General features: G+C 36.7%; 2 protein-coding genes across 9 annotated transcripts in view; both read left to right on the top strand.

Moving 5' to 3' along the window:
- The window catches only part of LOC134793022 (uncharacterized), an 83,983-nt gene extending 78,945 nt beyond the window's left edge, over positions 1–5,038 (top strand). For 2 of the 3 annotated variants that reach the window (XM_063764549.1, XM_063764550.1), the window contains exons 6-9: positions 330–475; positions 1,161–1,368; positions 4,239–4,355; positions 4,896–5,038. In XM_063764549.1, the coding sequence (XP_063620619.1) occupies positions 330–475; positions 1,161–1,368; positions 4,239–4,355; positions 4,896–5,013 (589 nt within the window). In that variant the 3' untranslated portion in view covers positions 5,014–5,038. Of the gene's footprint in view, positions 1–329; positions 476–1,160; positions 1,369–2,210; positions 2,259–4,238; positions 4,356–4,895 lie in introns of all 3 variants that reach the window. The other variant, XM_063764547.1, reaches the window with a different exon arrangement.
- Positions 5,039–8,220: 3,182 nt separating this feature from the next.
- LOC134792995 (tumor protein p63-regulated gene 1-like protein) lies at positions 8,221–16,874 on the top strand. Of its 6 annotated transcripts, none has more exons than XR_010144487.1 (7): positions 8,221–8,469; positions 9,329–9,536; positions 10,051–10,227; positions 11,143–11,268; positions 14,594–14,727; positions 15,716–16,074; positions 16,270–16,874. XR_010144487.1 is itself a non-coding variant. In XM_063764500.1 (6 exons), the coding sequence occupies exons 1-6, from the start codon at positions 8,289–8,291 to the stop codon at positions 15,916–15,918; spliced, it is 1,026 nt and encodes a 341-aa protein (XP_063620570.1). In that variant the 5' UTR covers positions 8,221–8,288; the 3' UTR covers positions 15,919–16,263. The 6 variants fall into 6 exon arrangements, 4 of the variants coding, with proteins under 4 accessions (XP_063620570.1, XP_063620571.1, XP_063620569.1 ...); XR_010144486.1 differs by having other exon boundaries at positions 15,716–16,215; positions 16,442–16,874; XM_063764500.1 differs by lacking the exon at positions 16,270–16,874 and having other exon boundaries at positions 9,332–9,536; positions 15,716–16,263.
- Positions 16,875–21,303: the final 4,429 nt, after the last annotated feature.

The raw sequence follows: 21,303 nt of genomic DNA, 5'->3' as shown, positions 1-21,303 counted from the left end.
ATTTTTTTAATGAAAGGGCAAACTAATTGTAGGGACTACAAACCGACAAACAAACAATGTAGGCGCAGTCGTAATTAATACTATTAGGGTGTTCTCCACAAAATATTGTAAAGTATATTTGGGTAATGCCGAATTACTTCCGAATGTTGAATGAGATGGAATCAAGGATAGAATTCTTGGTGATTTTCGGAATTACCCAACCTTCAAAACTGATTATTCAATTGTGTATTCACACCATACTGAGAGTATTTTAATTTCATCCATATTCTATCGTAATCCTTTACAAAACATTGACATTACAAACAACAATAACAACATCCACATTTCAGGTACCCCCTCGTAGTATCCGGTACTCGCGAGGACCGCTTCCTGATCCCCCTGGACACGGCCAAGAAGGAAGTCTTCCGGTACCGCGTCGGCCTGCCCGCTTACGTCACTTGCACTCAGTGTGTGTTGCAGTGGACTTATTATACCGGTAAGTGCCACTTGCACCATCCCACTAACCCGAGGTTTACCGGTTAAACCGTTAACCCAGTGTCAAATTGTACTGGTAACCATGGTAACTCCAGGTTTAACCGGTTGACCCCGGGTTAATGAATGGTGCAAGTAGCCCTAAGGGTCATATCTCTCCGGGACACAACCGGTGTGTGCCATGCGATGCGTCACTGCGATTCCATAACGTCACCGTTTTTTAAGCAGCGGTTTGGTCGGACCTTTACTCCGTCATCCGAGCTTAGTGCTTGGATGTCGCGCGAGTGATTAAAGGTGAATTTAACCTTAAAGTTAGTTTAATCCATAATTCAAATCAGAGCGTTTCTTTTCTTTTTTGCCATTTTTATATATTGTTACCTTTTTTGCCACTTTTATAAATTGCCACTATTATTTCTACTCAGAATCACGACCTCTTATTCGATCCTAATGAGATAAAAAAATGTCCCAGAGTTTTTTTCCTATTGTGTTACCATTTCCCCATATACTTTGTATGGCGGTAACAAAAAGGAAAGTTTGAAAAATGTAAAATCTTAGGACTCTTTTTTTCTCCTACAAGGATGAGAAGGGCTCGCGATCCTGACTAGAAATAACACAAAAGTGGCAAAAAAGGTCACAATATATAAAAATGGCAAAAAATAAAAGGAACGCTCATGAATCAAAAATTCCAGGAAACATGTGGGGCATCTGCCCAAACGGCACGGAGGCCGTGGGCTGCGGGCGTTCCGAGACTTTCCGGAACTGCGCCGACATCAGCATCATAACGAGCACCGGAGGCCTGCCGCCGGCCTTCGCTGGCGACTTCCGGAGGGACAACCCCTTCCTGCTGTATTATAGGGACGCGTACCGGCCGCAGAACCTGTACCCGTTGGTTGTGAGGTAACAAAACTAATGTATATTTGTTTTGAGATGATACTTCGATATTGGTAAGCGCATAGAAGGAAGCTCTTAGGAAGTTTTTTGTAATAGTACAGCTCTACCTGAGTTGTAGGTACCTGAAATAATATACATATTTTGACACAATCTTATTTGTAAAGTCAAGAGCGAACGGGTATTTTGGATGACAAGCTATCAACCAGCAATCATGGGTGTAAGAATGGGTGTAAGTAGTGTAGATGGAAATTTGGTGCCTCTCATATGCTTCTGCTGCCTCCATGATTATTCAACTATAAAAAATATAAATGCTATTCAGAATAAATGCAGGGTTTTTGGATGCATTTGGTGGAAACATAAAAATTCATATAGCTCATAAAGTAAGTACCTTCCCAAGCTGGTACAATCACCTGCAGATGATAGTTTATTTTGCACTATGAAGCGCACAAAAATAATTCGTGGAGCTTTTGCTCGCTTGTAGGTTTGTTTTTGCTCGCTTTTTGCGATGCAGGTGACTGTACTTATTCGAAAAAAAAATTACATGCTGTATAATAATATTCTTACCTATTTCTAAATATGTAAATATTCCAAGTAGTTCTTTTATCAAATCTAGCACCACTAATCATAAAAGCTGATGCATCTTATTTATTTCTATTGTACCTAATATGTATTTATGCAAATTTGTTTTATTATTTCATCACCCGCTTACGCATGCGCATGCTTTTTTCAGGGAGGAAAGAGGCTATGAAGAATCGTTACAACTTAGGTAAACCTTATCACTATGTACATAAAGTTCGTTTTACCGTGTCTTTGTGAATAACGACTGTATCATATGAATTTTCTTTCAGCAACGATATTTCGGATAGCGACGAAGATTTCGTCCCTCAAGTTATTAGGTACAAACAGTTTGTTTTGGCCCTTCGGTTTGGGATTTGTACATATGTGGACTCTTCGTGTAAATAATTTCTAATCTTTGTATGTTTCAGTCCGTTGCGTTAAATTATTATATTCTATGGAATGGCCGTCGTCTGTGTTGTAACTAAACTTCGTCTTTATGTTTTCGAATTCTGAACGGGTGCTAAGCCCAGGGGGGCTACCGCGAAAACCGAAATTCGCAAATTGCGGGATCTTTCTATTTTACTCCAACGAAGGCGTTATTAAAGTGACAGAAAAAGATGCCCGCAATTTGCGAACTTCGATTTTCGCGGTTATAGCCCAGATGCCAATCGTTCGCTCCTCAGCGAACGATACTGTAATCTCTTTCGTTCACTCTTCCATAATAGTGCGTCAGAAACAGTTACGTTTCGTTCGCTACGGAAGTGTACCTAATCGATTGGTATCTTGGCTATGGTTCCTGAAGCCATAGGAAAATCACAATCGCTTGTCGACAAACGCCAATCGAAAACTAAAAATGTATAGGGACCGTGCGCGTTGGAGGGTCTGCCATCTTGTGGCCTGAATCGGAAACATATGTGCACATGTACATTGCCAAAGCAAGTGCTACCATCTACCGTTCTCATCGGTATCTTTCCTTGTGCATAGTAGGTTCTGCCATCTTGTGGGCTACATCGGAAGCATAATCGAGACGAGACATTTACGTCATTTACGCCTCGCGCCAGAAATCTGAAGGCTCATATGCTGCCCCCTATAGTTCATGCACGGGGCCTATCACGATGACGGATCCTGATGAAAAGTCTCGTCATTTCCTTACATAATTTGAATCGAATTTAAAAACTGCTGTGAGACATACTAACATTGAATAATTTTAAGGTTTAGACTCACTTGTTTTTAGTCACTCGCGCGACATGTTCACATCATTCACTGTTCATGTCATGCACTGTCATTGCTTGAGAAAGGAGACCTAGGTTCTCCGAAACATGTCGCGCGAGTGACTAAAAACAAGTGAGTCTAAACCGTAAAATTATTCAATACATAATTTTAGTTTCTATTAGCGTTTTCTATAAGCGATTGAGGCTTGACTATGCTACAGCGCTAAAGGTAATGGCCAGTGCTCTTGTTGGCAGTTATAAACTAGCATTTTACACTTATTTAAATAGTACTTTTCTATAGCATGTTCTGTGTGTGATATAAGAATGCTTGTTTTAATTTCATTGTCTTGTGCTACAAACTAATATGAAATGTAACTCTAAAACTCACATAGTACAGTCAGCAACACATACCTACCTATCTACGTAAATCCTGAGGGCCTACCGCGAACCACGTTCGACGTGTTGCCTCTCTGTTGCACTTGTAAATTCGTACGTAAGACTGTCCCGAGTCCCGACTCGCATATATCGACTTATGTTAGACATACACGTTCGAACAGGGGGCCTACCGCGAAAACCGAAATTGCGGGGATCTTTCACTTTTACTCCAATGAAGGCGTAATTAGAATGACAGAGAAGAATGCCCGCAATTTGCGAACTTCGATTTTCGCGGTTATAGCCCAGGTGTTTCAATGTACCATAGGGTTATATGTCGGCGGGTTAGAATAGGTGAATAAAGGCAGATCAAAAATAACATTCTCTGCAACGTAATTATTTCATTTTCATAGATCAAAGTTCAGTACCCATTTAGGTTTTTACGTCAGTTGCTGACTGTACAATAGTAGTTAGAGTTAGACCAAGAAAAGTCTGCAGCGATTTTGATAGCCCACGCAGTGCAAGTGTTATTTATACGTCATGTCATAATTTCATAGAAGTTTGGCGTTTAAAATAATATTTGCACTGCGTGGGCTAGCTGTCAAAATCGCTGCAAACTTTTCTTGGTTTAACTCTTATCCGCACGGCATGTACTTGTACCCAAACGTTCTAATACTCCTTCAAAACGTGTAACATTATTTCAAGCGATTTTGATCTCTACTTCACTGGTTACAGGGACCAAGTCTGCGTGCCCTCGCCTGCGTACCGCGTGCTGCCTGGTATGCAGAATTGGTGTCAGACCAACTGTCTTCGGTATCCTCCTAATTGTCCCGAGGCTCTGTGCTCATGCCCGTAAGTAAAATATTTAATGTACTTTTTCTTTACTTCGTACCTCGCAAGAAAAATCTAACTACAGTAAAGTTGTAAGACATCATACCTACAATTGAATTTAGAGATACAATCAAACGAAATAAAACATAGGCAAAACTGTTTCAAAATTTCATTTTATATTAAAGTAGGTAGAGTTAGACCAAGAAAAGTCTGCAGCGATTTTGATAGCCCATGCAGTGCAAGTGTTATTTACACGTCATAATTTCATAGAACTTTGACGTTTAAAATGACACTTGCACTGCGTGGGCTATCAAAATCGCTGCAGACTTTTCTCGGTCTGACTCTAGTAATAGGTAATAGCTGTGGGTGCATGTACCTGTGGCGTCGTAGCTCCCAAACGGATTAACCGATATGAATGCGATTCTTATAAATTGAAAGCTTTTTTTCTGTCAGCTGTCCGGTGAAAAAATGTCCGGTTTTTTACATTTTTAAAGTTTTATAAGTTCTCTAAAATTCAGCGCAAGATTAAATTAATATAGCAAAAACTATCCTCATTTCCAGACAAACTTGCGAAGCCATCGGGGAGCTGGAAGGGAGAGAGGGCGCTGACGTCTACTGCCTGGACCAATGCATCGTCTACCCGTCGCGCTGCCCCGCCGACAGATGTCGCTGTTATTAACCAGCAAAACTTTTAGGACCGTCAAAGACATTCATTTGGATTAGATTTTTAATGTTTTACAACTAGTATGTTCTTCGCGTTGTTGCGGTGGAATTTTTGTATCTCAGCAAAGTTTTTTTAACCGTCGTGCCTTGAAACCCTCGTAACGCTCAAGATTCAAAATTTTGAAATTATTCGCTGGGGTTTAAACTAGCACGAGGGGCTACAACAACATTGCCCCTTATAAAACATATACCTATTTAACTTAAGCTGCCATGTTTGCTTACCATCAATTTGTCCGTACACTTGTTTGCCAACATCATACCATGGTTTATAAAAAGCGATTTGCGATGAAAAGATGAATAGGCTTATTAGCATATTTATAAGGAGTGCCATTTCGCTGGCCCAATATTACAGGGTTCTATGTTTCACTTTTATCAAACTGAAATTTGAACATTGTCACAGTGAAATAAGGTCGAATTTTAACTATCTTAAAAATGTAACATAGACCCTTGTAATATTGGGCCAGCGATTTGTAAAGCCGTTCGGTGTTTAAAAACTCATGCATAATTTTATTACTACTAACGGTGTACCGTATGTCATTGGAATAAGGTATACAAATTCTCAATTAACAGTGTGAACGTTACCACGTTAGTCGCTTGTCAAGTTGTCACCGAGGTGACCTTATTTGACCTTAGCAGTAAAATATATCGATGTACTGCGCGGCAGGCGAAAATTGCGTTAGCCTATTTTTTTACACAACTTTACATAATTATGTGAAAAATCGAATGTGATCAAGAACCGTTGAGCAGGTGCCGCAGTCGTGCGCAAAGTTAATAACGGGCAGAGGCCTACCGCGAAAATCGCAATTTCGTTATCTGCCTCTCTATCGCACGAATTTGGAAGAGCGATAGAGAAAGACAACGGATTACCGTTTTTCTTCTTTCGCGGTAGCGGTAGGCACTCTGGGTCTGGAGTTAAATGATACGTTACCTTAACTTTGCCATTTAATTTTGTCAGGCGCTATTAGGAGCAGATCATGGTAGAGTTGGACACGCTAACTTTTCACTTTACTGTGATCATAAAGTAAATATATGTAGTCTGTGCTGTGATACATTGTGAAAGTACAGTAATAAACGTGTTATTTTCACAGTTTGACGATTATGTTGACACTCGCAAAGTTAGCTTCGCTCGACTCCTAGACTAAAGGTTCGAATATACATATCGTCATTACTTTGAAAAAGTCTAGTATCTCACACTGCTACCTACTCAAAATTGAAAGGCAGTAACTCTGTATGCATTCCATACATAGATACTACATTTTCTTTTGATTGACAATAGTACATTATTGTCGAGGCTCGGAAGCAGCTACTTGCAGGCTGAGGATTCGTTTTAAACGGACGACCTTGGGAGTCCGTTTAATTGAATCCGAAGCCAGCAAGTAGCCTTCCAGCCGAGTCATATATAGTGCTTTTCTCAAAAATGGTGCAAGAAATATAAATATCATAGAAATATTTTACAAAAGCAACGTTCTTACGTATATATTTTCACAGAAAAAAGTAGAAACAATTGAAAAAATTAGCTTTGCCGCCTTTTATTTTTTTAATAAAAAAATAGAAGTGTATTTTTCTGCCGAAAATACGCCAACCTATTTGAGACAGCTAAATAGTCGCGGTACTAATCATCTGTTTGGCTGTTTAATGGGCCTGTGCCTTCATTTGATATGGCCATTTCAACTTTTAAAAAGTTTGGAACTCGACAAATAATGGAATTTGTATGCAACATTGCAGTCCCAAAATCGAGACTGCAATGTTTTTAACTTTTTAATTTTTGACTGACCATAAACTACGCGCTTCGCGACCTATTTTTTAAACGGCAAAGTCGACTTTGCCGTCCATTTTTGAGAAAAATAAGATAGTAGGTTTTTTTCAAAGTAGTGCCGATATAATATATGAAATTAAATTACGCTATACTTAACTAATAGTAACTTCTAACTAAACTTTAAGGTACAACATCTACGTAAGTACTTGTTTACATTACTTTTAAAAAAATTAGTTTCATGTAAATTGTGTTGTGTCTCGCGCATGAGAGGAGGCCTGTGCCCAGCAGTGGGACGTATATAGGCTGAAATGATGATGATGATGATGATGAAATTGTGTTGTAGTTTGTGCGTAAAACCAACCATTTCGAAAATCAGTTTCACTAGTAAAGGCCCTAGAAAAAACTGCCCAAACTTTTTTAGGGGTTAGGTAAAGAAATTTGTAAAATATAAATAAATATATTTGGTTAAGAATATTGTGTTTCATTTCTTATGTTCGGATTGATAGCGAATCTCCCATACAAATTTTGAATTTCGCACCTTTTACTTTTTTTTTAGATTTTATGGCCTACCTTTAAGCCAGCTCCTTTTATGGTTTGGCAAACCAAATTTGTACCTAAGTATAGATGTATAGATGGTCAAGCAAATCTTGTCAGTAGAAAAAGACGGCAATTTAAAAAATGTAGGTGCGAAGGGTTACCGTCCCATAGAAAATTTAAATGATGCGCCTTTTTCTACTGACATCATTTGCTTGACCAACTATAAAGAAAAAACAACAAACTATATATACTTTTCGTGTTCTACGGTAGCCTCTGGGGGCCTACCGCGAAAACGGGAATTCGAAAATTGCTTGGTAGAGATAGCTTTTACTCAAATGAAGGCGTGTAGCCTGGCAAAAAAGAGTAAAAATTAAAAAGTAGCAACACTGTAGTGTCGTCCCGTTCTCTTATATTAATTGATTTTAAAGGGACGACACTACAGTGTTGCCACTTTTTAATTTCTACTCTTTATTTACTGTAATTAGAGTAACAGAGAAAGAGAGAGATAACATTAAATAATAGATTTTTAAACGTATTTGAAAACAGTTGTATGGTAGAAAGAAGAGAAATCTACAGAGAAAGGTGCCCGCAATTTGCGAACTTTGATTTTCGCGGTTAAGCTCGGTTTTCCTAGGAAACCAGAGCTTTATAGCGTTTATGGTAAGCGCAATTAGTGAACGCAGCCGTAATTTTGACGTTTGTTTTCGGTAGCGATCTTTGAAATAAATTTATATCCAAAAGATATGATACGTAACAAACAAAAATACATCTTACAGCAACGATATAAGGCGCTATTTACTTCAACGTTCCATCATCAATCAAAATAAGAATAACTCGATTTGCACAAGTATGTACTGCCATAATTTTGACGTTAGTCTTATCGCGGTCGATTATTGAATTTACGAAATTACGCTTAACAATTTTATTAACAAGCAAACATGAGTGACTTGCTTGACGACGATCTGGAGTTCCGCGGCGGTACGCTGCAGCTGTCTTCGGAGAATAACACTGAAGAGCAAGGTGGTAGTAGTAATACACTGGGTGTCAACACAAGTAAGCCCTCAGTATTGTCTGGTGCGGACTCTTTGCCATCGAATTCGTCTACATCGTCTCTTGCCGGTAAGTAGATGTGAAGACAACGGTCATAAGCTTTTGTGTTTATACTTATTCTATTAAAATATCAATTCGATTCAACACATACACATTGTTTTCTACGGAATCTTCTCCATCATAAATACCTATGGATTGATTAAAAGCTAATTGAGAAGTATTTCAATTTAGAATTTACTATTATTTTGACAATGTTGGAGATTTCGATTTGTACTTTTGATGATGTTTCAAGCTTTGACTTTGAGTTGCTTTGAGTATATTCGGTAAAAAACTTCAAATACAATAAAAAAATTGTAGAAACAATTCAACAATAAAAAAACTCGGTAATAAATAACTGGCAATAACAATATTGTCAACCAAATCAAGGTCATTTAGAAATGTACCTAAACATTTCTCATAGAAATTAACAACTGCAACTAATCAATTCAGTTTTAATCAGTTCTGTTGTAATTATTGTCATACAGCAGTATGGCTAATATTATTATTAATACTGTGTACTGGCAGACATTTATGATTCAAATTTCATTGGAGGTAATTTGTAGTAATATTTTGGATTTCATGGGCCTATAAATCCTGGTCTTTTGATAGGCTTGCGTGGGGATATTGACCCAACATGTGGAGGCCCTTTGGAGAGCTTTAATGTCATGAAGAATGCCTGCTGGAACCTGTTCACAGGTGCAACAATAAGCACCCATGAACCGGTCTCAGCAGGCATTGGGATTATTGTAGAAAAAGTGAATATGGTCTATGGATTGAAGTGGGTGGACAATGAGACTGGGCTATTGTAAAGAAGTTACCCGATAAGGGTAGAGCCGGGATAAAGAGAGAGAGAGAGAGTTTACATTTAATTAGACAACTAATTTTACAGAAGGAAGGCCACAAGAAGCCAACGCCTCAGCAGCACCACCTGAACCACAAACTGTGTACCCCCGCTACGATGTACCGTTCAACCGAGAGAACATCCAGGATTTCTTCACATTCCGGAAGGGAGTTGTCGAGAGTGCCATACAAGAGTGTATCACAGTGCTGTTGTTCCCTGAGGATGGGGAGTACCTTGGTTCATGGTTATTGACAGAGTAAGTATACTAGGCAGGTCACATATGAGATGCAAGACAGAAGTGGAGCCAAAGAAGGCTCATGTCTACAGAGGGGTCAAGATCGCAAGGTCCACAATTAATACGATAGGAAGATGAAATTATACTTACAGTGGGACCACTCTGGACAAGGGTGGCAAGAGAGAGGAAATACAAAGGAGTTGGAGACCTTTGCCGACAGACACACTGAACTGAAAATTACTATCATAAAATCAACAAACATATTCAGAACAAAGGGCTATATAAATAAATAAATAAAAGTATACTATGAAATATCCCTTAGCAGCATTTTAACCTCCATGTCCTCCATACAAAATATGCTATTTGAATTTGAAATCAATTTTGAAGGAAATATGGTTGAATTTATTTTGTTTTGAAATCTCCCAAAATAAAAGAAATTTAAGTCTGTTCCAAGTTGTCAATTGTCTACGTCTCAGTAGAAAAGCACTCTTAAACGTGAGCTTACAATATCATAACCACTGATCAAACTCTTCAGAATAACCCTATGGGACAATGAGAAGGAGCGGATAGTCCTGCTGACGTCCCGGTTGGTGATGACCATAAAATACGACTTCATTGCCATGAAGCAGCTAGACTTCAAGAAGACGTACCTCGACGATCTGGACACCATCGTTATTGGGGAGCTGGTGTACCCACCCTCCTCTTTAGTTCCGTGAGTACTTGCTTATCCCTTTAAGACGATTCAAGCCTCATTGTCTCTCCCTCAAGTGTTACATAAGAAAAATATATTCACATATCTTATGACTTATGACATGTTTTGTTCTAAATCGATGTTTTAGCAGGTGTGAGGGGTATCATTGTTATTAGTGTTTGTCTTTTTTGTTTTAGGGCATTTGTTTAAGGGTAAATGTGTTTAATGTTTAATGTATGACTTCTTCGATATTTTTACAAAGAATTTGTATTTTATATTTATACCTAACACCTAAAATCGCAATATAATCTAACCTAACATCAACAAATAATGTTCAATTTTTAAGGTAAAAATTTAGAGCACAGGCATAACCAGTGTTATTAACTTGTGGGTTGCCGGTTGCTGCCCATCTTTAGGTGGTCGCGAAGCCTCTTCAGTGTAGCGACTACTCGCTAAAACTCAGTGGAGTATAGGAAGAATCTTGAAAAAGGGTACCTATGTACCTACATACATTAACACATTCATTGCCACCCAGCCAAACAAGACGTCCGCGCCAGGCCACAACAATTTCGTCATATAAAGCAGTAGTACCACGATCTCGACTATCGGGTTGTCCGGCCTGGGAACGAAATCGTACAATACCCGATAGTCGGGTTTTCGTCACTGAATATGTTAACCTTAAAGCATTTAGTAACTGGAGATGTCATCGCTGTCATTTTCTTTACGAAATAGTCTGCCGATTTTTGCGGGGGAGTGGACGTCAAATCTATTGCTATTTCTACATGATTTGTACGTAACGTACAAATAGCCATGTCAGTCCATACAAAAGTTTGCACAATTGTGCAAGTTTTTCGGCAGAGGGGTAAGCTCTTAAAGGCTACTCCAGTTACTAAATGCTCTAAGGTTAAAACAAGCAACCTCTCTTACTCACTACAGTCGGTTAAACGGCATAGCGACGGGCGTGACGACCGTGGTGAAGGACGTCGTCATAGATCGCCTGTGCCGGCGGCCGAGCGACGAGGGGGACGCCAAACTCTTCGATTACAAGTATTTTGAACCTAGGTACTTTGAGTTGCGGTAGTTTTCAGTTTATTTGCTGGCTTGTTTAACAAATATCGATACTGTAAGGTTCAGATTAAATTCGGGCACGTTTTTGAGGGAAATTTTAAAATTATATACAGTAGTTAAAGTTATATCCCATATATAAGTAGCAGCGCTACAATGAAACGCGTACGCACGTGACTGATAACCATTGGTGCTGCCATTTAAATATGAACTTTAAGTACTGTGTATGACGTTCGACATCCTTTGACAACAGTAATAATATTCGCCCTACAAGGATAGAACAATCATGACAATGAAATTAATTAATGAATTGTGCATTTTTTTAATAACGCGTTCATGCTATACGGAAATTTGTGAATGAACAAGCACTATGCTAACAAAACATTTGAAAATTAACTTTTTTACAAATCGATAAATAACAGGGAATCATTTATTTTAAAACTCTTTTATACTTTTGATTTCTCGACTAGTTCGTGTTAGTTTTACTATGCTAACTAGGGTTGCCAGATCGAAAGGCGCTATTATCGGGAAACAATATCAATTTTTCGGGATTTTGGGACTTAAGTCGGGAAAAAAAAATTAGAGATGCCACGATTGCCACGATGCCATGATTCGGCAACTATTCGGTATTCGGCCTATTCGGACACTTTGCCCAATATTCGGTATTCGGCCGAATGTTGCCTACTATTCGGCCGAATACCGAATATCTGTTGCATCTACCTAAAAAGAAAAATTACAAAAAAAATTACCAAAAACTAGGTAAGTATATTTAATATTTAAAATGTATTCTTGGAAAGTAGTTAAATACGAAGGCACGTTCTTGAGCATTTATCGATTACAAAATATTCTATTTTTATCATGGGTCTGATTTGATTGACTCTAATATACATTCATTAATTCTGTTCAACATAAAAATATATCTTAGCAAACGTAGTGCTTTATTTGATGGCGAACAGTTTGCATAATAATTGTGACTCAAAATGAACTTGAAATTATTGTTTTATAACGTGAAGCTGGTTTTCGGGACAGTTTACACTTTGTCGGGAATCGGGAACACCTGCTAAAAATCGGGAGAATCCCGCCAAATCCCGACCATCTGGCAACCCTAATGCTAACTGAGGCTATTTATTTCTGTAATTTGTGGCGTTTTATTTTCCGTTTTTTTACTGTAGTTTTGTACTAAAGAAAGTTTCATTATACAAGATTTTTTTAGACATACACATTGACATTATCATGTTTTTTAGGGTTCCGTACCCAAAGGGTAAAAACGGGACCCTATTACTAAAACTCGCTATCCGTCTGTCTGTCACCAGGCTGTATCTCATGAACCGTGATAGCTAGACAGTTGAAATTTTCACAGATGATGTATTTCTGTTGCCGCTATAACAACAATTACAACAAATACTAAAAAGTACGGAACCCTCGGTGGGCGAGTACGACTCGCACTTGTCCGGTTTTTTCTTATATGTATTAGGAATGTGTTTGTTAAGCCCTATTGGCTCTGTCCAATAAAGGCTGCGCTGAGCGAGGGAGGAGGAGGGAGGAGGGAGTATCTTAACAAACTCATCCCTCGCTATGCATCCTCGTACATCTCCTGGAAACGGAGCCTAAATCTCATATTGGTTATAGCTGCTGAGTTACTGTCAAGTATGCATTTGGTTTTTTTTAAGTATTTAGAAGATTATAGGTACATTACATACTGCTAATATTTTGCTAACGCTCTTTAACAGTATTAGCGCCACTTGCACCATCACACTACCCCGGGGTTAACCCGTTAAACCGTTAACCCAGTGTCAAATTGTACTGGTAACCATGGTAACTCCAGGTTTAACCGGTTAACTCCGGGTTAGTGGGATGGTGCAAGTGGCGCTTACATAATTAACGCTTCATTAACGAAATTGTTTGAGCTGGCTAAAATGCAATAAAATAATTCATCAAATTAACCTTGCTTAGTAAATAATAAGGTCAACTGCAATAATTACAACGTTTTATTTATATATACGCTTTTATTGTTACAGCTTTTTACTGGTTTGGGTTTCTTTTTATTAGATCGGTTTTTGCTTGTACTATACTTACTTGACTGAAAATGATATTTTTTATAACATAACATAACTTAAATTTAATTATTTATATGTTAAGTAAGCAATTGTTTGAAGACTAAGATATAGTGTGCGTAAATGTACATAAGTTTTATATTCGTATTTACAATTTATTAAATATATTCATAGATTTTTGCCAAAAAACAAAACAGCTTACAGCTTACTGCACATTGATCTGAGTAGGTAGCACTTTTTACACCATTTAAAAGTATAAAAGTAAGTATGTATTTTTATAAATAACAAAATACATACATCATATTTTTTTAATAATAAGTTGTTTTATTTTACGGTTTTATAACCGTAAAATAAAACAACTTTGCTGCACTGCTATCAGGAATAACTAGTGTTACAACATGTGTACCTTATACCGAAGATTTATTGAATGCATTAGATGTGTAAAGAAAGTTTAAGATAAAATTCCTGGTTCAAATTTGATAGTTAATTGAGCTAATGCAGACGCTGTACGGCTCACTATGGGTTGACATTTGACAATATGGGTATTTGACTATTTAAAATAAATTATTTTATACGATGCATGAAATTGCACCAGAAGATTAATAGAAAAACGTATAGACAGCAGTTATATTTAGACGCTATTTCTATTTCAAACCTGTATAAAACTATAAAGAGTAGGTAATTTGATTGTGACGTCATATGCTAGTGTTTCATATAGATTCCATAGTAGAAAAATCGTTTTGACAGTTCGAAAAAAGAAACTGATTTGATTAGTAGTTGAATATCCTATTCAGTTACCACAAAATGTATGTAACTACGTACAGTCACCGCTTTTCTATACAGGTATGGCAACGCGGGTACTTAAGTTAGGGGACTTGAAGAACACCATTTATGACTAATGATAATATGACAAACAATACATTATGATATTGGTCATAATGTATTGTTTGTCATATTATCATTAGTCATAAAACTGAAACAGTTAACTTTTCAGGATTTTCGTAAGGCTATCCTATAGATAGGTTAGCTTATGTTTGTTTTATGGCAATCCTGAAAAGTTACGCCATTCTGAACCAAACAAATTATGACTAACGAAAATGCGGACAAACAATACACTTTTCAACAAACTTTTCGGGAAACAATAGAAACCCAACACCGTACTCTTCAGGTGTCGCGCGGCGCACGATTTAATTCTTACACATCTTATACACTCAATTAATCTTTAGTTACACGTTGTGTACCTTATTGTATATCTTATTTTCTTACAGAGAACGCAACCTCCGCGGAGTCCGACTGATGTGGAATAAAGGAGAGCCGCTACCGCTGAAAATGGCGTGGAACCCTTTTAGTCAAGACGTCCCGTTTATTACTTTCGCGTCTCATCCGATTTACTGGCATAAAGGTATGAAATGACATGAAAAATTATGTGTTTTACCCAAAGGTACAATGCAATATAGTATTAAGTCCGCTTGGTTGGTTGGTTTATTCTAGAAATTTTAATACAAAGAAATTAGAGCAACTAGTAACGTACAAAATTTTTACTCGCTCGGTTGCTATGCCAAGTTTCATGTCATTTAAGCATGTCGGTTCAAGCAGAGCGTTACTTGGATTGTATAGAAGCCGCTTTTTGCCGGTGGGTTGATGAGATTCTTAACCTTTAAGCAATTAGCCTTTTGAACGCTTTATGTCATAAACACAAACATCACTCAAACGCCAAGCTCCCGGGTGGAAGGGAGCTAATGTAAACCTTACTTGAAAGTGTGAAGGTTACTTTGACAGCGTCCGCCATAACACCTATGACCAGGCTTTCCACATGGACCAACTACGTGTATTCCTAATGGCACAACTTCGCCCAACTGGCACAACTAAGCACAACTAATGTGCTCTCTAACCATTATTTATAACACAACTACAGGCAAGACTCAAGAATAGGGGTTATTCGCGGACGGTCTAGAACGCAAAATGACTAGTGTAATATTTTGCCTATATCACTTTTAGTCTACATCGCGAACGGTCCAGAACGCAAAATGCCTACATCATTTTCGTCGTTTTATCTTTATGTTACTCGTAGCGATGTCGACGGAGCCCCGCTGTCGCGGGGCTCCTATTCTGTGCCGTTTGGCCTTCGGCCATTTGAAGTTAACTAACGAACCTAACCTACCCTAGTGATATAAAAAAGTGGTCATTTTGCGTTCTAGACCGTCCACGACTATACCAAGAATAGTTGTGTATTTGGGAACTAAAATTAAATTACAGTAAACCAGTTGTGTCTATGGGAAGGATTTAGAAAAAAAAATCCTTATGGCACAACTAGTTGTGCATACGTAGTTGGTCCATGAGGAATGCCTGATTTTACTCAACTTATTTATATAAAAAACTTATATTTCCAGATGACGAGGTCGAAGAGCGTTCCACATACGACATGGAAATCTTCGCCCAGAAGTTACAGAGGGCCGTCGAAGCTATGGCCTCATCCTCCTGCTGTATACACCACGCGCCCATAGTCATACAGAGTTACGTAGGTGTGACGTCAATGTTACATAATAAGACCAGTATGGGCTTCTTCAAGGTCAGAGGGAAGTTTAGTTTCTAGATTAATGTCTAAATACTGTGCAATAAATTTTATGGGAAGCTGTTCTAAATAAGGTGGGCCATTTGAATATGTGTACACCACACACCTAAAGTTATACAAAGTTACGTAGGTGTGACGTCAATGTTACATAATAAGACCAGCATGGGCTTCTTCAAGGTCAGAAGGAAGTTTAGTTTCTAATTATGGAGATTAATGTCTAAATACTGTGCAATAAATTTTATGACAAGCGGTTCTAAATATGGTGGGCCATTTGGAAATGTATACACCACGCACCCATAGTCATACAAAGTTACTTAGGTGTGACGTCAATGTTACATAATAAGACAAAGGACAAGCATGGACTTCTTCAAGGTCAGAGGGAAGTTTAGTTTCTAATTACCATAGTATCAGAGATATATGTCTAAGTTGTTCTAAACATTCTAAATATACGCCATTTGATAACAAATACAGAGGGCCGTCGAAGCTATGGCCTCATCCTCCTGCTGTATACACCACGCGCCCATAGTCATACAAAGTTACGTAGGTGTGACGTCAATGTTACATAAAAAGACCAGCATGGGCTTCTTCAAGGTCAGAGGGAAATTTAGTTTCTAATTACTAAGGCCTGTGTGTTATATAAATTAGTAACCATGACATACATTTTATGGGAAGTGGAACATACAAAGTTACAGATGTTGTGTATAATTGTTTTCCATCGTATTTCCTCCGAAACGTTCCTATTTGTCATGCTACTGCAGTCAACCTCAGTACTTTTTGTACCGAAACTAATTGAAATAACAAGACACGTTCGTACATTTCCGTGAAAATACGATGGAAAACAGTTATGCACTACATTTGTACGTAGATGTGAAGTCATTGATTTACAATAAGACCAGTATGGGATTCTTCGAGGTCAGAGGGAAGTTTAGTTTTTAATTACCGAGGCCTATGAGTTATGGAGGGTAGTATATAATTAACTTCACATAACTTTTAAATACGGGAATTTCTAAATGTGAGCATTAAGACCTAAACGCGCCTAAACTTAGGACATGTACATTATGAACATCCATTCTTGCAAGAACAAAACCATTATGGTTTAGCTTCTAATAGGTTGGCAACTGTCAAAGGCTTGGATAGATGGCGCTAGCATAGGTTTTAACTATCTCTAGTTTTGTCCTATAAGATTTGGCTCAAAGGATTAGCATCTAGGACATAGCAATCCCAAATAAATAACAGAATTTCAAACCTATTCTGGCGCCACCTATTCCATACATTATACATTACATGACAATTGTCAACTGATCTGCCAGTGAAATTTGAACGTTTAGTTTAGGAAATAGAGTTTATTTTGGTGAAAATTGAACAAAACAAAACAAATGCAACTCTAATCCCATTGAAAATTATTTAAATTTCATTGAGCTTTATGTAGGTACCTACTGTGAGACCGTGATTCTCATGAGGTTAAATTATATCAAGTTAAATAAAATAAATTGTACTTCTTTTTATTTGACATCTAAATTACCTACAGATTATTTAGGCAATGTTACTGCGATTATGCTTATCTTTTGGTACTTGTCGCAATTGCTATTTAAATATTTTTAGCATTATTTTTGCGGTTTTAATGTTACTAAGCAGCAAATAGGGATATCTAATTTACCTAAACCTTAATAATTATAATGTTTATTTATTAATTTACTTTTAGGCGTTTTCGAAGAGTCATGCTAGTTTTTCTTTTGGACTTGGAAAACATTCCTTGTTTTTATTAAAATCCAGGAGCATTTATAAAATTATAAATATAAAATATTAGATAAGTGTAATTATATGAATTAATCGTATAAATACTCTAAATACATTGTTATTAAAGACTAACACACCATTCAAAACTAAATTTGGGCAACATTTCATCATCAACCTAATAAAATATAAACTTACTTAGAGTAAACTTTACAATTTTACATACCTACATATATGTTATTATTAAAAACTATGAATTATAGGTACAGTCAGCAAAGTTATTAGCTTAGCATGTCTTCTTTCAAATATTTATGCATGTGTTCTAAGCTAATGGTTTTGCTGGGTATCTTAGCTTTCCATACATACAAATTATTGTGATAAGAATATACCTTCTTGAGGTTTAGATTTCATCGTATAAAGACTATAAAGGTATTTCTAACCTCAATAGTTGTGGTAATTAAATTTTTCTTCCGAAATGCTAGGGTTCCCATGATACCTATCTAATATTGTGGTACAATATTATTGTGGTATAATATACAATATGTATAAACGATAGTATAATTCAGTGTATAGTTACTCATATTTAATTTTGGAGGGGAAAAGTAACCACTACTATGTTATAAATTTTCTAATCTGAAAAAAAACGGACTATGAAAAGTGACAGCTGCGATGACACAAAAGCGCGACCAACTTAGGCTCGCTGGATTTGTCAAAGTATAAAGTAACGGTTCAAAATACCTTTTTAATAAGTTTCCACGCAAGTATGACGTGATGTTAGTAGCTGTTATTAAAACATTGTTACATCATGAAAATATTTATTAGTAATCGTAGCTTTTGCATAAAATCGGTGATAAACTAGAGTATTGTAACGACCATGGCCGCTAGGCAATATTACATGAATTAATTCGGGTGATCGTTTAAAATTAGTATAATAATGGCGTTGAAGTCACCTGAACGGTAGATAGTAAGTTTGGTTTGCTAAATACATTTGTGCGCTCAGTATTATTATGTATATCCTGTATAAAAGAGTTGCTTTTTATAACAGACCAAACTCGCAGAATTTCTTAGATTTTTTAGTATAATTGAAATTAATTGTAGATGGGGGGCAATTACTTTATAGAGTGCTCACTCCATACATCCGTTTTGGCACCAAAAATATTAGTAGTTTCATAGTCGACATATAGCATCGAGTAGCGGAATTATCAGTACTTTAAGTAGCAGTAGTAGTACTGTCAAGTGACAATAGATGGAGCACCGACCGGAAACTCTAATCTCAACAACATAAGACTTTCCGGTCGGTGCTCCATCTATTGTCACTTGGCAGTACTACTACTACTTAAAATACTGATAATTTCGCTACTCGATGTCGACTATGAAAATACTAATATTTTTGGTACCAAAACTGATGTATGGATGGAGTGAGCACTCTTGTCTTACTTATATTTCTCTATGGTTATGCTAGTCATAATACAAGAAACCTTCGAAGTACCTAATGTTTTACAATAATGTAAGGACGCAAAGCCAATTTCTATCTCTTTAGAACGCGCATAATTACAGTCTGTCAAGCCATTTCCGTCAGTAGAAAAAAGCGGCAAATTTTAAAACTGTAGGCTCGAAGGGTATTCGTGCCATAGAAAATTTGAAATGCCTATTCCTACTGACAAGGTTGCTTAACCGGCTATATATTGATGTCCCGTCGATGATGTCGGTGGTTAGCGCCACTGTGCGAGCGGGACAGCAATATAATTGTGCGCGTGCGATAGAGATAGGAAATGGTGGGTCGATGCACGAAATTATTAATGCTTAGCGTTCTTCTGGTCGCTTTGACGATTGAATTGATGTTTATTGACACTTAGATTTAATTGACATTATTGTCATTAATATTGTTGTGTGAAAAAGATATGCAATATGCAATGAATTTAAATGGCAAAAATGTGTTACTATGCCAAAGTTTTTGTAGAGTCAGACCGTGAATAGTCTGCAGCGATTTTGATAGCCCACGCAGTGCAAGTGTCATTTTAAACGTCAAACTTCTATGAAATTATGACGTATAAATAACACTTACACTGCGTGGGCTATCAAATCCGCTGCAGACTTTTCTTGGTGCGACTTTATTTGCTTTTAGGTATACATATTATAGTTGCGTTTGTTTGTGATATTGTAAAGTAAGTTTTTTTAACATAGTTATATGTATTTTGAAGATTATTATTGTTGTCAAATGGGCCTCATAGTTGGTAATATTTTTAGCCCGTGATAAAATCACTTTAGTATACTAGAGTCATATTTATTATATGTTGAGTTATATATATATATACAATTTAGATATTTATTAAAGATACATTTGCTTTGTTGTTTAAAAGGTGTTTATTGGTTACAGATACTGTAAATAATTATGACAGAATTTTGACTTCGATATTGTGAAATGTCTTAAATCCAGAAAAATCTCAAATTACTTAAATATTAATGTCATTTTTATTGACAGTGTCTGACCACCTTTGAGTCTTGTCATTAAAATTACGTCTAATGTCTTTAACTATTACAAATTAAAAACTACTGAATTGAACTATTGCTATTATTCAAACATTGAAATCTAAATCATCCCATGTGCCCGGTAGTTGAAAATTGTCCCAAAAGTTATCTTGAAGTAAGGTTAATAGTGCTGGGTCATATTCGCTAGGGCTTATTTCCCTAACATACCTTAGATTTTCAACCCACGATAAATCATTTTCAACGTTTTCATTGTATATTACATTAACTTTTTTGCCATTCTTAGGCTTTTTGACAGTTTTTGGATCAATATTGACATGTTTATAGTTTACTGCATTATCTACTTTCAGTTCTTTATTTTTCTTGGTTCTCCGTCTTATTACTTTGGCATTATTTTTGTTTGTTACTTTCTTTCCTTTATCAGTATTTTCTATGAAATCAGGTTGATGCACTGGTTTCCTATTTACATCGACTACAAGTTTTGGTTGAATTACCATTAATTTTGGATTTGCAATCGCAGTATTATAAGCCATAGTTGCCGAAGGTGCGTTTATTTGATAATGTTTATTAACATTATTAGTAATGTCAGTTCTAGCATTAATTTCACTATGATAAACCATTTGGACTCCTTTGGTTCTATCTTTTTCTTTAAATACTTTATTTGTAATATCATTATCATAATTATCTAAGATACTCTGAGAACAAATATTATCGTCACACTGAGTTAGACTGTCATCCTTGTCTTGTAATGTCATGGTTGATATACCAGTATTTACACGTTCAATAGAAACAAGTTCCTCGTTAGTTTCTGCATTTTTAATACCTTGTTCAATATCACTGTCATTAGTAATATCTATTACTTCAATATCTTCTATAGTATTTTTATTGTAAGTGGAATCATATCCTACTTGGGATATATTCACTGTTTTAACCTGTTCATTGAGATCTATTTTTTTGTGAGTAACATCATCATCGGTAACATTAGTTATATCCATTTCTTTGGGAGTAATATCATCATCTGTAACATTAGTTACATTTACATCCTCAATATCGTTTTGGTTAGGAATATTAATATTCCTGTCTTCATCAGGTAAAGAATAAACGGGCGATGCGGATCCTGCGAACTCGTACGTCATTTGAAAAGATTGGTTGTGCGAGCTGCTGATGGTATAACCATCTTCTTCT

The sequence above is a fragment of the Cydia splendana genome, chromosome 8, assembly GCF_910591565.1.
Source record: "Cydia splendana chromosome 8, ilCydSple1.2, whole genome shotgun sequence".
Lineage (NCBI taxonomy): Eukaryota > Metazoa > Arthropoda > Insecta > Lepidoptera > Tortricidae > Cydia > Cydia splendana.
The sequence above is the reverse complement of the archived record's forward strand: the minus strand, read 5'-3'. Positions and strand labels throughout refer to the sequence as shown.